The sequence below is a fragment of the Carassius auratus genome, unplaced genomic scaffold, assembly GCF_003368295.1.
Source record: "Carassius auratus strain Wakin unplaced genomic scaffold, ASM336829v1 scaf_tig00028853, whole genome shotgun sequence".
Classification (NCBI taxonomy): domain Eukaryota; kingdom Metazoa; phylum Chordata; class Actinopteri; order Cypriniformes; family Cyprinidae; genus Carassius; species Carassius auratus.
Window position 1 is genome coordinate 45,197 of NW_020525723.1, and position 17,543 is coordinate 62,739.

General features: G+C 34.7%; 1 protein-coding gene across 1 annotated transcript in view; it reads right to left on the reverse strand.

Annotated features, from left to right (window-relative positions):
* Window positions 1–8,488, reverse strand: part of LOC113079633 (ras-specific guanine nucleotide-releasing factor RalGPS1-like) — a 29,318-nt gene extending 20,830 nt beyond the window's left edge. The window contains exons 1-4 of the mRNA XM_026251876.1: window positions 8,135–8,488; window positions 5,978–6,082; window positions 4,855–4,905; window positions 756–839 (exon numbers count right to left, since the gene is read on the reverse strand). Coding sequence (XP_026107661.1) covers window positions 756–839; window positions 4,855–4,905; window positions 5,978–6,082; window positions 8,135–8,191 — 297 coding nt within the window. The 5' untranslated portion in view covers window positions 8,192–8,488. The remainder of the gene's footprint in view (window positions 1–755; window positions 840–4,854; window positions 4,906–5,977; window positions 6,083–8,134) is intronic.
* Window positions 8,489–17,543: the final 9,055 nt, after the last annotated feature.

Genomic DNA, 17,543 nt, shown 5'->3' on the forward strand with positions numbered 1-17,543 from the left:
GCACAGCAATGCTTGGCCAACCACACATCTCTAGTTTTCCTTAAATTGGAGAAAAGAGTTGGAAAATTTGGAGCTTGAAGAGGAAAGGATGTCTGCCCATGTGAGAGCTGTTAACAGTATTTCCAGCACATATTAAGTCTTAAAGCTGTGAGCCATCAGGTTGATAATGGTTTTATGGCACAGTTCGCTGTCTGCTGGCACAATATCAACTACATCCCAGCCAAAATCACACTTCATATACATCACATCTGGAAAATGAAATGAATATATAAATGAATAAGTGCAGCATTTCACTGGGATGACAACTAGGGTTGAACAATGCCTCCATCATATCAGTATCAGTGTTTATTAAGAGGTCTGTTTCAGTATGATACTGGGCCATTGTTACAAGCTGATTTAATTGTTTTAAATGATTCAGTTTTCTAACTTAAGATTGCAACACAGTTATATATTTATACAACTACACATTTTTATTTGATTCTTGATTTTGTTTGAAGCATATGCAATATAATATGATATAATTTAATAATAAATAGTAGAATTAATTAAGAATGAATGAATTAATTAATTAATTAATTACAGAACCTAATGCAACATAAAAATAAAAATTAATACATTTCAATAAAACAATTATTTTAAATAAAAAAATAAAAAAATAAACTTAAAATAATAAACATAATACAACATAATAAAAAAATTAATAAAATAAACATAATACAACATAATAAAAAATAAATAAATAAAATCAATCTTACCTGGTTGAACCTCCGTGTGATGGCAACAACATTAGGAGCCAAACTGTGTTTCTCCTTTTTGTTCCAGCCACAGCTAGAAAGCTCCTACAACACACCAGATACAAACAACCATGATTAAGACAGCAAATACAGACAATTTGGATTTAATTCTATCGTTAAGATTTAATCTTTTAAAACTGCTGTGGTTTGAAAGTGCTTTTTTTAATGACCGAGAGCCCATAGGAAGCACTAACATACAGTGCCTCTGAATGACAGCAGGCCTTTAAGAGGAAGAATAATTATTACACTGGAGAGCCCTTTTATTTATAAACAAGTTTAACCGAACCCTAAATTAAGTGATGATTTCTTTCAGCTTTGTGTAAGATCTCAAGTTTCCTCCGTCAATCAATAATTATGTAGATTGTCTGGATTCGAACACTCAACTCCATTAGCTAAAGCATAGATTTGGATTAATAACTGATTTGGGAATTACTGCAGGTCTGCTCTTTTTTTTTTTTTTTTTTTTGCATGGATCATACAATCAGATTTTTTATTGTGGCATACAAACAAAAGATGTGTTGAAAAGGCTTTAGTCTGCACTGACTTAAATAAATAAACATTTGAAGCCAAACATGCTCTCTAATGAGACACACATGCGTAATATAAAAAATATGTACAATTAAAACCTCTCATATTGAGAACTGCTGAATATTTTATATTCTTTTCTAAAATCTTCATGCAATTTCCTAAAACCATAAATAAAAGTTTTCAAAGCCGCTTGGGGGAGATTGGGCCTTTTAAAAGACATTCAAGTCAGTGATGAAAAAAATAATAATAATAAAAAGACCAAAAAGGTCATGTGAAAGGTCATGTGTTTTTGAGATCGATCGATCAAGGTCAAACACAGTCATTTAAACATGTCACTTCTTGTCCTACATAGTTTACTTAATCAGTTTTTTAAACAAACACAAGCTTTTCATTCAAATATAACATTTGCTATAGGTTATCATTCAAGAATATCATTCAATAAAAAAATATATTTTTTTATAACACACACACACACACACACACAAACACACACACACTAAATACGGTGATGAATATTTGGAGAATATTTTATCACTGTAATAATTTTTTTTTTTTTTTTGCATTACGGTACTTGTTTTTTTCTCATTGCTGTAATACAAATAACAATTATTCTGTCTGGAAAAATTTATTAATCAGCACAAATTAAATTCAGTACAGCAAATACTATTCATTCTGAATCGGACTAAGAAGATAATGGAAAAAAAAAATGTATCTTGAAATAGGCTTCATTTATTTGTTCAAAATTAATTTTCTTTTGATTTTCTTTTCTTTTTCCCATAGTAAAAGGTTAAATTTTTTTATGGCTTGTATAAATAAGTTATATTACTTATTTATTTATCTATACATTCTACTTATTTACTTCTAGTGTGATTTTATTTTTGTAATAAATAAAGAAATAAAATGCAAATCCCTCTCATCACTTTTTATAATAAATGTTTACGTTTGCATGTGAGAAAATTGTAAGTAAAGATTGGGTGTGCAACTGAATATAGTTCAGAAGTTGAAAAAACTTTTGTTTAAGGCTGTTACCATCACTACTGATGGCAAGTCATGATTTTCTGCAATTACAAACTACATTTTTCCCTTTTTTCAAGGTAATTTCCTTCATTATCTCACTCGTTTGCATGGAAAGTGGCGACGGTCAGAGGTTGCGAGACGGTCAGACTTTACGTCAGCCTCCTTTACAGCACAAGTTTTATCAGTGAAGCTCATTTCGAGTCAGACCACAAACACTTATAGATTACTCGCTTCAGCCAAGACTTAACACAAGTAAAAGAGGAGGCAAAGATGGCAAAAGCAGACACACAGCTGGAGGTGGTTACCTCTTTTCCTTTGCATTAGCGGAAAGTCTGCTTTCGGGAGGGCCAGAGGTCACGCAACTCTGAGGAACGGCGTTAAGTGTCAGGAAAGGAATAATGTGCAATTTCAAAGTGGCAAACCCAGCGGCTTTTACATCTGAATTCAGGACGATCATCAAAACTATCATGATAGTAACTTCTTCTTCCTGCCAAATCTGCTGTTTGGGTGTATTTCCAGTGCTTTGTTAAACTGGTTTCCATTAAACAGGTTAATTAACTTTAATTACAGTTAAAATCCCACAAAAATGCACTAATCAAGAGGAGTCCTTGTAGAATTAAATCTAGTTTATAACTGCGCTGCTCAGCTGAAAAGTGAGAAACAGACCAGCTAAGGCTAGGAAACAAGCTTAGGCTGGTATAAGACATTCCTCTCACACATTTTCAAACATGCAAAAGACTGAACGTCTGAAAATGTGATTACAAACATACACCGAGAAGTAGACATTACAGCATCTTAAAGGCCCGTTCCAAAAAAATAAAAAATGATAAACAGCCATCAGAACTTGCGCAATATGTTAATACCTAAATCACACACAGACCTTGTCTATATGCACATGTTTTTGTGGAAGAGGGACAAAAAACCTTAGAATTGTTTCCGTCTAAAACTTTACAGACCGAAACGAAGCCCTTGCATTTATTTGTGTAACTTAAATGTTTGAGTTACAGGATGTGCTAAACGTGAACGGTCAGCGGGATCGGCTTCACATGCGCATGTTCTTCTCATGTAAAACATCGTCTTGTGTGTTCCCTCAGTGTTTAGAGCTGAGCTGTATTTATTAACAAATGCATTTTATGCACTAAAATAATAATTAACCAAGTAAAGCCTGACATATCAAACAAAAAAAGAAGAAAAAAAGGTATTCTTGTTCAAAGCATACATGTGTCCATGCACACAAAATGTTTACCGGTTCTGCAATGCAATTTTAATTTTAACTGGAGAACACAAAGAACTCAAAGAAATAGTAAAAGAGAGTGACTGGAAATGTGACCAATCATCATGCAGGTCTTAAATTATTCTTTAAAAAAAAAAAGTGTACAAATGTATGTTTTTTTGAGTGGCAAAAATAGTGAGTTCTCACTCCACATCTCCCATGTGTTATAAGATGATATTTAAATACTTAGTTCATGATCAAAGCTTTGTAGTTTCAAAACAAATAATAAATGCAATGCATTGCAATAGAATGATGATATATTATTTGGAAATATTACTAATAACATTGAAGCTATTCTTGTTCAGAAAAGATTTCACCGCAAACAAACACATGAAGCACAAGCTGAAGGTGGAGGTTTTTATACTTATACTAAAAAGCCTTTTACTTGCTAAAAAGTATAACTATCAATCAGACGACAGAAGGCATGTAGTAGATTGTGTAAAGCAGGATTTTTCAGCAAAGTTTTGATCATGTTTATCATTTGGAAGCATATGATACAGCAGGCTTTATAGGGTTAAACTGAACAACTCGAAGTTTTCAGACACCACTAACCAGTCTAAAACATTGCATGTACAGCAGTGCATCGTTTAGGTGCTTCATAACCCGTCTGAAGTGAGCATTAGTGAAAGGAGAGCTGGTAAAACTAATGACAGTGGGTCACAGGTCATCTCATCCATCATCCAGCAACAGTTTTACATCATGCTCGGAGGAAAAATTGGACCTCCTTCTCGCTGCGGTCACTATGGCACAGATAATGAACTGATAGCGAAATGTTATTCTCTTCCCCAAACAGCTTATAAACATCCCTAATGAGAAACTGCCAGACTGTTGGAATATTCTGCCAAGGCGTTTAATTCACAAAGTCTGCATTTCCAGTACGGCGCATCTGACAGTCTGAACACATGCAATCAAAACAATGGCTGTTAGTTATTAGCGCCAGGATCAAGATAGTAGCATGAATAATAAAACAAGTGATTAACTCATCCATTATAGTATTAACACGGAGGGAAATACACACTCCTCTCATATGGGACAATGAAGTAATCCTGGTTAAAGCATACATGTGTCCATGTGGATTACATTTTTACACTGTCTGCATTACAAGATCCATGTTAAATGGATAATACTGGGACCAATCATCATCCAGGACTGCAACCAAAAACGGCTATAATGAAACAGTGTAATGACATGAAGTGTTTTCTCTATTCTGCAAGGCTAATAATAATGTGACCTGTGTCTTACCTCTGGCTGTATGGCCTTAAACACAGGGGCGTCCATCAGGGTGATTTGGCTCTGAGAAACAAAGACAGAAATAAAATTGCTTCGTGTTTTTATCACTCAAATTGAAAGTGATTAATGACAGCCATGAGCTCATTTTCCAGCACTGAGTTACTGTGTACAGTATGGGCAAGGACAAAATTAATGAAAACAATTCATCATAAAAATTCAAAAACTTGTGTTCCTTCAAAGTTCCTTACAAGTCTAAATAAGACCTTGATGCAAGTGAATTGAGTAATAGTAATAGTTTCAAATCCCACAATCAGGTCCTACTGTAAATCACCAGAGCATTCAGGTTATTAAGCATTATATATCATCAGATCTATTCCAAGCTGATTTTAATGTGTTATAAGGGCACTCCAGATCCAAAGTCTGTTCTGAAAAGAAGGAAAGCATCACATGTATACTGTTGTTTATAAATATATGTTGTTTATAAATAAACAAACACACAAATAAATAAGTATACACAAACACACACTTTATCTGTAAGTAATCAGAAAGTTTCAAAGTGCTATATATATATAATATAAAAAAAATACTAAAATGTATTAAAACCAACTAAAATATATACACACACATACATACACACAAATACATATCCATATATAATACTTATACAATATTTCTGCTGCTAAAAAAATTAAAAATTAAACAGAAAAAATAAAATGTAAGATTCATTCAAAAAAATACAAAAACATTAAAAACAAAAGAAAATAATACATTATTATTTTATTTAGTTTAAAATTAATAATAATTAACATTACAAACCTAATTATGCAAAAAGAAGAAGAAAATATTTTTTTCTTTTTTAATTTAATTTAATCTCGTCTCCACTGGCTGAAAAGTGCCCAAAACTCTTATAAAACCAGCTGACAGACCAGCTTGACCAGGACAAGAGATCACTGGTTAAAACAACATCAAACTCCACAGAACAGCACAGCTAGTTTGTGTCCACAGGGATGTGGTGCGAGAGATTATATGCTGTTCTGTAAAGACTGCATCAATACAGAACAGGACAAACGATGTAGATCCGTCTTATTTTTACACCTGAGAATGCATCAATTTCAACGCTGACAGTTTTACTCACTGCAAACTCCTCTGGTGTCACTTTCAGCACATCGAACACGACAGCATCGTAGCTCTTCACGTAGTCAGCGTTCAGGCCGTCCACAGACACAGAGCTGTCACTTCCCTGAATATGAGAAAGAGACCAATATGTCAAGCATGAATTATTACAGATGCTCATAACCCCAAGAACAATTAGAGAGAAGAGAGGAAGCAGGGATGCAAGAAATGACTATTCATAAACTAATTGTGCTGTCTGGGGTTTCATCTGTGATAATGGCTGTATATTATCCCTCTGTTATTCTTGTGTGACGCTCATGTATCGACTATCAAACACAGTTGAACCGATCGTAAAAATAAAAAGAATCAGCAGTTCTTTCCATGGAAAAGAGAAGTAGTCGGGTCAGCGTGAGGTTCTCATGGCAGACGTGGTCTATGTTTCTCAGCAGAACTCTGGAAAAACCATGAAAACGTTCCTGGATCTTTGATCGGATGATAACAGTATCTGCATGAGGACATGTCTGAGAGCGCACAGGCAAACGTCTTATGATCTTATGCACTGGATGTGCAAATGTCCAAAAACTAAATAATAAAATAAAAAAGAGACGAGTCTTACCAAAAGAAGTACCACGGTCTAACCATAAAAATGCACAATGGAAAACCGAGGTTTGGACACGATCATGGATTTTATTGGACTTAAATTGATCAGAAGTGACAGTAAAGACATTCACGTTTTAAATAAATGCTAAATTTCCACAAAAATACAATAGAACATTGATAATAATTAGAAATATTTCTTAAGCCGCAAATCAGTATATCACAATGGTTTCTGAAGACTGGAGGAATGATGCTGAAAATACAGCTTTGATCACAGGAATAAAATACATTTTTAAATATATACAAATAGAAAATAGGGTATTAAAAAAAAAAAAAAATTGTACTGTATATTTCATAAATACATAAACGCATCCTTGGTGAGCAAAAGAGACTTCTTTCAAAAACATTACACAGTCTCACCAAACCCAAAACTAGGGTTTACAAAGGAATCACATTTATAACATTTAATCATTCTAACTACAACCCCAAAATGCAGAAAAGTTGGGACGTTTTGTAAAATATAATAACAATCTAAGATTTGTGGGTTGTTAACTGCCTTTTACCTTCATTTAATTGACAAAAGGTACAATTAGAAAGATTGTCAGTGTTTTCACTGATCAACCCAAACGTATTTTGTAAATATAAACCATTTTTAATTCTTTTGCATTTACATTTAGTCATTTAACAGATGCTTTGATCCAAAGCAGCTTACAAACGAACAAAAAGACAATAATACGGAAGTGTTGTGACACGCCAGTACATGTAGCAAGGTTTTTTGTTTTTTAATAATAAGAAATAAAAGGGAATACGAGTAGATAATAGACAAAGAATACTATGTTAGCGATAGATATTAATAGATAGATTATATATTATATTAATAGATGGATAGAAAATGTGTATTTCTCCTACAGATGTTTTTGCCATCGTTTGCTCAGTGTGATAAACTTCTTCTCCAGACTCCCAAGATCATCTACAGTGTGACTGAAATTATGTTAATGATGCAATTTTGTGTGCTTCAGTAATTTATATGGATTTTTAATTAATCGTATGTGTTCACATATACAGTATAATTTCTCATAAAAATTAGATTTAAGTATAATCTAGTGTAGTTTAATATTTCAAATTAGCTTTTTTTTTTTATTTTAGTTAAAGTTTTAGTAATGTTATAGTAAAAAAGTAAAAATAGTAAAATAGTAAAAAAAAAAAAAAAAAGTAGGTTCCTTTTTAGTAAAGAAAATGCCTGTATAACTTTTATTTATTTTTATTGCTGTTTTAGTTTGAGATATTTTAGCATAAAGTTAAACTAAATGAAAATGAGAAAAGGTGCTTTGGCAACAATGTCGTCCTATTCAGAAAACATTAGTTATTTCAAGTAATGAAAACTATTTTATGGTTTTAGTCACAGTTCCTACACTTAAAATAAATCATGTCATACTGCTGAAATAAGTACATTTTATTTCCAAAGATGACCCCTTGATTAAAGGCAATGTGTACGTCATTATTTGTCAGTTAATAATTTCCTAATATTATTATAATTTATATATTAACATTATATATTTTTTTAGAAAGGAGAAGCAGTTACCTCAGAGGAGGCGGAGCTAATGCTGGTGCCATCTGATAGGCCGTTTCTACAGTACATGCTGGTGAATCAGCCAATGGGGTGCAGACGCCTGGGCAACCCCACATATGATGAATAACCCATACCTGAAGACAGACAGAGAGTGACATCAAAATATTAAGATACATACTGTATAAAATATCATTCGCTTATAAGACAGTCTGACTCCATGTGGGTTCAATCCTTTGACAGGTGGTCTATCCATGTGTATGTTCACAGGAGAAACTGATGCTAAATGTCTCAGGAAGTCCACGGGGATTCGGTTCGCTCTTTCGCAGATGGCCAGAGGAAGTCCCTGCATACCTGAGTGACCGATGAGCCGCCCGGCCGGGAAAGAGTGCAACAAAAAGGAAAGAATGTGAGTTTTACAATGGAAATCCTCTCAGATCACTCACACAGTGGTCAGAACACTTAATGGGTTTTGGGAAAGTTCTCCACGCTCAGCTGGAGATCTGAAATTGCGATTAGCGATGTGTCCCTGCTTTTGGTCTGAGAATCAGGAAACTGCATTTGCAATGACAGACATGTTGCTATAAAAGAAAGCTTTTTAATCTCAGCTCCAACTGTGAGAGTTTTATCAAGTAGACCTCATAGAACTCTATTGGAGCTACTGAATTGTTACTATGTTCTGACTTTTGCATATAAACATTTCAGAAAACGACGTGCATCTACAAGCAGCTATGAGTGTGAAGGATCACCAGCAGCATCAACTGCATCCTTTCTGAAATAAACCAGTCTAATGCTTGCTTAAGCACTTAAACAGGCAAACCAGAGAACTCAAAGCAACAACAAAAAAACAGCTTATAGAAATCATCATGCATCATGTGCTCATTAACATATGACCACCCACATTTACATATCAGCATCTTCAGCCTGATGAACACGATTCACCATGATTCATCAATTCTACAGAAAATCTAGTTTACCGTTTGTTATGCTATTAAACTGAAAGAATCTTTGATTAAAATAATAAAAATAAACAAAAAAAGTCCAGGTTATGGCCTTTTTAATGAACTGTATATATAAAGTCTAGTTTGACCGGTTTCTGAAGTCAAAGTGCTCAGAGGAGCTGTGAAGACCTCTAGTGGCCAGATGAGGTTTATTAAAAGTAGCTTATGAAAGTTTCTCAAGGTGAAATCCACAGTTTTTCGGCTTATTATCAAAATAATTATCTGACAGCACAACATAACCTTTGCTAGCTAGAAAACCACTGAAAAGATTGGGATTGTAGGATTAATAATGTTTCTCAAGTCTCACAAAGGTTGCACTTATTTCATTAAAAATACGATAAAAACAGTAATATTGTGAAATATTATTTGGATTTAAAATAACAGTTTTCTATTAGAATATATTTTAATATATAATTTATTTCTGTGATCAAAGCTGTATTTTCAGCAACATTCTTCCAGTCTTCAGAGTCACATGATCTTCAGAAATCATTCTATCACACTGATCTGCACAAGCAACATTTCTGATTATTATAAAATGTTCAAAAAAGCTGTGCTGCATCATATTTATGTGGAAACAGTGATGCATTTTCTTCTCTGGATTCTTTCATGTATTCTATACTTTTGATCAATTTAATGCATCCTCCTTGTTGAATAAAAGTATTTATTTTTCAAAAAGCACACAAATAAAAACAAACTCTTCCTAACCCCATATTTGTAAATGGTAGTGTATTAATGCATGATCAAAATATGTTCACTGAACAGAATTATAAATCAAAATATACATTTAATGATTTAAATGTCATGCCTAATTTTACAACAAAAGCATAATGTTTTGATAGTGATTGCTGTGATGTGCCATTCATGTTGCATATAAATAATAGAAATGAACAAACTTTTAACAAAACACATAAAAATACATAAAATTAAGAATGTTAATATTTTCGTCAGTCACATTTGAAAACAAAATTGTCCTAACACTCATCCATACCACAAGATGGCAGCTCAAAACTACAAATGACTCTGTATGTACTACAGTAGTTACTTCACCAGAAGAGCTTTGTTTCAGACATCCATTATGTTATTTATCTGCTTTATATGTGAATAACACATACGTGAGTTTGAGATTTCATTTTGTATGTTCAGTGTGTGACCCTGGACAGTACACAATCAGGGTGAATCACAAAATCTTCTCCAATCATCTGAATTTGAGACAGCTCACATTTCTTTCTTCTCCTATTCATAACCCTTTCAACACCACAATCCAAACCCCTCCATCTCTCTCACACCAGAGCTGTCTGATTATCCTATGAAAGCGTCTCCTATAATATCAGCCAGGAGTCAGTGGTAATACTATCTCACACATCAGTATTACAGAGGATAACCAGCGCAGCAGTCGAGCTCTCTTTCACAGTCGGGCTGATATCACCCGTTTGAGACGCCATCTGGACTCAGAGCGGGTGTGAAATCTATTAAGTGTTTCCAAGGAGACACACATTAGTTTATTTCCCGCTTTCACTTAGACCACTCCAATAGAGTGGGAACCTCACATTTTTTTGTTTCGCACAATACAGGCTTCAAGAACGAACTTCATTTGAGGGGTTTAAATTGAGCATGAACATTTGCCTGATCCTTAAGCCAACATGTTCAGAAAATATACTTAGTGCACTGTAGTATAATAGTGATAGTAGGAGTAGGACTAAGAGTTAGAGCAAAAGTAGGAGCAGTATAGTATTGTAGTATTATAGTAGGGCTGCAACTAACGATTATTTTGATAATCGATTAATCTGTCGATTACTTTTACGATTAATCGATTAATCGGTTTATGTACTTATATTTTAGTTTTTTCCATTTTTTCCCCAAGTAAATTATTAATAAAGGGTCTTTATCATTCAGCATAGATTTTTAAGAGATTTTAACCATTTTGCATTGTCATATCCTCATCAAAAATATACCTGGAGTTGTTTTATTATGTTAGTAATCCTTTGTCGAACTCTTCTGCAATCAAAACACTGACCCATACTCTAGCAAAATTCACAAGGAGATTTCAAATATTGTTTTCACCATGGCAGTCCTTAGAGCTCCTAAAGTAGTTTAACATCCCAAACAAAGCTTAAGGAATCTTTGAGAACATATTTTCACGAAGTATAAGGATAAAACAGAATAAAATTGCAGTGCATTGTATTTTATTATTTACTGGGAAAAAGCTTTATAGCTTAAGCTGTGAAATTGTAAACAATCCTTCGAAAAAAAGTGCCAATGGCATGAAACCTGAATGGAACTCACAATTTAAAGTAAAATCCATCAGAAGGTTGTCCAGAAAAAAAAAAAAATTGGGACACACACAAAAAACCTTGTGTGTGAAAAAGAGCAGTGAATACTTAGAAAAGAAGTGCATTTTAAATATACTCAAACATTTACCTCTCTCATTCAGTCATAATTAGGCTGCAAGTCTGAATTATGAACTGGTAAACGACAAACTGATCACATAACATGTTTGTAAAGCTTTAAATGTTAACTGTTAAAAAGCAATGTTATCAGCTTTTACGACTAAACATTTGCAAACAACCTTGTACTGGAGAATCTGCACAAATAAAATTCTTAGGGGCCGTTCACATATCGCACCTAAAAACGCGTGGAAAACGCTAGTCGCGCCGCTTTCTCCTTCCTTCCAAAGCGCTCGGGCAGAAGCGCCCCTGAGGAGTCTGCCTTTGCTAAGCAACCATGACGTGCTCTCTCCATGACGTGCTCTCTCCATGACGTGCCCTCTCCATGAAGACCCGGAAATTTCAGCAAATGATAAATGGATGCGGTGTGGACGCGCCTGGAAAAACGGGCGCATCGCACCGCGTGCGTGTCGCGACCGCGTCGCTTCCATTATGACATTGCATACTGCGCGCCTACATAGGAAATATCGAACTTGAGCACGCAAAAGACACGATATGTGAATGGCCCCTTAAACAGTTCAGTAGTGCAGAGTTTACAGGTTACTCTTCATTTTGAAGGCTCAAAGTAAAGTACTCCCACTTCCCGCTGAATGCTGCAGAGACGCTGTTCGGGAAGCACGTGACATAAAACGAGGCCAGCTATTGGCTATTCGCTACTTCACCTGCTGTACTGGCTGAGTAAAACCTCCGGTGGCTCATTACTGCCACACTTTGGTCACCGCAGATATGAAATATGCACGAAATGAGCCGCTTATGGCAAATAAAATTTATTTAGCGACGAATCGATTACTAAATTAGTTGACAACTATTTTAATAATCGATTTTAATCGATTAAATCGATTCGTTGTTTCAGCTCTATATTATAGTATAGTATAGTTTAGTATTATAGTATAGCATAATGTTGTACATAGTGTAGTATAAGTATAGTGTTGTATAGTGTGATATATTTCTGCTTGATCCTATTCCATCTCATCTGCTTCATCCCATTTCTCCTGCAGTTGTACCTACATTCACTCACATCATTAACACATCCCTCCACACTGGTGTTTTTCCCTCATCATTTAGACAGGCACGTATAACTCCACTACTTAAGAAACCCAACCTCAACCCATCTCTTTTAGAGAACTACAGACCAGCTTCTCTTCTTCCTTTCATTGCAAAAACACACAGAACAATCTCCTTGACAGCAACCAGTCTGGTTTCAGAAGTGGACATGCAACTGAGACTGCTTTGCTCTGAGCTGCTGAAGCCCTAAGACTGGCAAGAGCGGAATCCAAATCTTCAATCTGCTTTTGTCACGGTTAACCACCAGATCCTCCTATCAACCCTACTGACAAAGGGCATCTCAGGAACCGCACTCCAATGTTTTGAGTCTTACCTATCAGATAGGTCCTTCCAAACACAAAATCTTACTACTGGGGTGCCTCAGGGCTCAGTTCTTGGACCACTTCTCTTCTCTGTCTTCATGGCATCATTAGGTTCTGTCATTCAGAAACATGGCTTTCCATACCACTGCTATGCTGATGACACTCAACTCTACCTCTCATTCCATCCTGAAGATCCGACGGTAGCTATTCGCATCTCAGCTTGTCTAACAGACATTTCTTGCTTGATGATGGACCATGACCTTCACCTCAACCTTGCCAAGACAGAACTGCTTGTGGTTCCAGCAAACCTATAGTTTCATCACAATTTCACCATCAGGTTAGGCACATCAACCATAACTCCTTCAAAAACAGCTAGAAGCCTTGGCGTTATGATTGATGATCAGCTGACTTTCTCAGAGCACATTACTAAAACTGTCCGGTCCTGAAGATTTGCTTTATTCAACATTAAGAAGATCAGGCCCTTGTTCAAGCTCTTGCCCTGGACTGGACTATTTCAATGCTCTCTTGGCAAGTCTTCCAAACAGTTCTATCAAACCTTTACAATTCATCCAGAATGCAGCAGCAAGATTAATTTTTAATGAGCTGAAAAGAGTGCAATAACAATAGTTTGCTCGATTATTTTTCTAATCTATCTGTCTCTTTTTATTATATTATATTATTTGAAAAAAAAAATTATTTTGTTGATTTTGATTGCATCCATCATCCCCATTTGTAAGTCACTCTGTATAAAAGCATCTGCTAAATCACTAAATGTAAATGTATATTGTAGTATAGCATATAAGTCTCAGAATGGATTTTGGTTAAAACTAATAGAGCACTTTTATTAAATATTTTATTGTATTGTCTATTGTTCTCTTTTTATGAAGGTCACATTAAAACGGTCCTGGAAACCTCAGTTAATTACTAATAAACTATTTATTTAACGTATTACTTGTTATTTTAAAACCTTTGTTTATTTAGCTGCTTTTCAAATTACTTTTAAGAAAGTTTGGCAATCTAAATATTTAGATAAACCACCATAAATATATTTTAATTGTACAAATCAGTTTATATCAAAACTTATTTATAATCAATGTTTACACATCACAACCGTCACTTCCATAACAATAAAAATTTTTGAAATATCACAAGTTTACTTGGTTAAGTATTTCTATTTTGTTTCTGTACTTAAGTACTTTGAGTACAGCTGTACTTGGAGTAGTTTTATTTAGGGAAACTTTTACTTTCTCTTCACTACATTCAAGTGAATAAAATTGTACTTTTTACTGAATCACATTTTGTTAAAAAACAACTTTTATATTCACTAATTCGAGCTGAAGAAATATCGACACCCCTTCTGAGAAATGTCCAGTTAGTAATGAGACACTGTTTTTTTATAATGAATCTGTTCACTACATCAGGTAAGAAACATACAACTGAACTTTCATAACTTTCTGGCATCAAGCAGATACATGCAGACACATGCACATCAGTGACACATATTCAGTGTTCGGACTTGATCTGTCTAGTCACAGTGAGGTAAAAAGGAGGTAAGAAAGATTTAGAAGAAAAAGAACAACCGCACAGCTCATTGACTCAGGATCCTGCAGTTCCTTTAACAAAGATATATTTGAATATTAAAGACAGACACGTGTCCCCTCCGTTGTGTGTTAGTTGTCCCCTTTGTCTTCAATCACATGCCTTTTTGTCACTCTCAGTCTCTTTAATTATCCCTCCTCTATCTCTCATGTCCATTAAAGCAGCTGTGAAGTGCTGTAATTACACGGCTCACTATGCAGCGCTAAACTCACTCCAGAAAGACACAACAGCAAGCTTTCAACAATACAGACCTTTCAGCCAATACTAAAAGTTGGAACAGCATGCATAAAAGTCCATTATGACTCATGATATTGAAATGTTTCTAAACATACAGACTCAATCCAGACTGCACGCTAAAGAAGAAAGTTAAATATTCAGATAACACACTTGGTGGAACTGCACATTCAAATGACTCAGAAATGACTCTAAAAACTAGTATCGCCCAAAACACACACAGTAACTGGACAAAACCAGTTTATCAGGTAGAAAGACAGCGCATTTTCTGTATTAGTCAGAGCTGAATGAGAACTTTCAAATAGGAAAACACATATATTTGTCAGTTTTTTAAAACCGTTTTTGGTCAAATTCCATAGAAGCATCAAGCTTAGGCCTATATTTTTATGGATAAGGTAATTCCACAATGCAGTGTGATGAGCTTAGTAAAAAATGTTATCCAAGGTGGAAGACATTTCATCATAGAAAATTATATAAAAAAAAAAAACGTTATAAAATTAAGAGCCGGATGGTGAAAACTTTGAAACATGCAAATATCTTCAGTAGATTCTAGGGATGTCCCGATCAGGTTTTTTTTGCCCTCGAGTCCGAGTCATTTGATTTTGAGTATCTACCGATACAGAGTCCCGATCCGATACTTCTATAATACATAAAAAAAAGAATAAAGAAGAGCGAAAAAAACAGATCCAGGATGTTCAATAAATAAAATTTTGAAATGTATTCAAATAGAAAACAGCCATTTTAAATAGGCTAGTAAATTTTTTTTAAATGTTACTGTTTTGCTGTACTTTAGATCAAATAAATGCAGCCCTGGTGAACAGAAGAGACTTCTTTAAACAACATGAACGAGCTTACTGTTCAAAAACTTCTGACTGGTAGTACAGGCAACTTAATTTTTTCTCTAATTTCTATCTTTTAATTGGCTTAGAAATCTATAACTGCTGGACGATAACAAATAACAATGATTTGTTTATATACTACAAACACTGTTTATCACATAATAAGGTAGAATAGTTTCTATACTGTAATAAATGCTATGTCAATCAGCACTGCATTGTTCACTGCTGGGGATGAATCATACAGTGATAGCTGAATGCTTTTGTCCATATTAGGAATTTCCTGACATGACTTTCAGCGCAAGAGCGCCCTCTGGCGTTGAGTATGAATTAAACGCACACTGCTGGAGAGTTAAGCACTCCGTGATGCTCATCTCACCTTATTCTGGGTACAAATAAAACACCAGATCATGCGCAGACTACCAGTGTGAAAAAATGCATCTCAAAATCATATAGTCACTGCTGGAAAGCATTCATATAAGTAAAAGATGCTGGAAAACCAAAGAATCAGGTATGTTAATTCGAGCGAATAAGCATCACTTGCATCTTATTTATTTAAAAGGGGCTTAGCAAAAGTACCTCTGTGCAGCTGTAACAACAGTATGCATAGTAATTCAGATCACATGTAGCAAATGTAATAGCAGCAGCATGCATAGGAAATTCAAAAGCAATGTTAGAAATAATATTAGCAGCAGGAAGTCAAATTGTTGCTAATATAGCAGCAGAAAGTACTTAAGTTGCTTGAAAATTCAGTGATACCATGGGGTAAGTAACTCTTAAGTGAAATAGGCATTTTTTTTATTGCGTTTGCTTGTTAATAAAGATGCTTATAGCAATTCTAAATACATTTGTGCAGCTGTAGCAGCAGTATTCATAGCTTTTCAGATTGCTAGTTTAGTGAACTAAACTAGCAACTAAACAGAAGCACACAACAAATTAAGACGCAAAGTTAGAAATATTACCAGCAGTCTGCATGGCAATCCAGTTATCCTTGTTACTATATAGCAGCGGCAACAGAAGTACATTTAGTTGCATGAAATTTCAGTGATAAGTTAACACTTGGATGGTAGTGAAATTTTTAGGTGAAATAGGCATTTTACTACTTTGCTATTCAATTCAACAGGATTTACAATGTGAAATAAGCATTAATTGGTTGGTTTCGGGTTATTTGTAAAGGGGCAGTAGCAATTCTAAGTCCCTAGAATTAACTTTACATGTCGAGTTCAAAATGTGCATGCATATTAGCTGGACCGATCCAGAAAAAAAATCCCCTAAACATTTATTATAATCAAGTACAAACCCACATACTGAGCACTGAAAACCAGATGGGTGATAAGATGACATGATAATAGGAAATCACAATTTGACATTAAACGGCGTCCACCCTCAATGGAGATATTTACAGCAGAACTGATTGAATTTTTTATCCCAGGGATCATTCTTGGCAACAGAGCAATTTTTTTCTCATCCCTCCAAACAAAACTCGTCTCCAAGGTACCATCGTCATGGCAACAGCAAACCACTTGGAATGTTGGCCGGCTGGCTGTGGTTGTAAGTTTCTGAATGAGCTTTGACGGTTGCCGGGGAAACTGAACCCTGAACACACCTCACAGAAGTTTGGAGTAAAAAAAAAAAAAAAAGTTACTAAATTGTGTAATTTCAATTGCTCACAGATGGAGCAGCATTTACTACACAAAGCCATAGTTCACTGAGAAGATATGCAAACAGCTGTCATTATCGCAAAAGATTTAGTTGATTTAATAATCCTACGATTATATAGTCTGCGATTATGAATGTGATTTTGCATAGCTTGTCAGAGAACTATGGCTCTGTAGTAAATGCTGCTCCACCTGAAAGCAGGTGATGGAAATGTACTTTTTTTTTTTCAAAAGTGTGCTTAACTGCATAGAAGCAGATCTTTTACAAGTGGTTAATGCCTCACT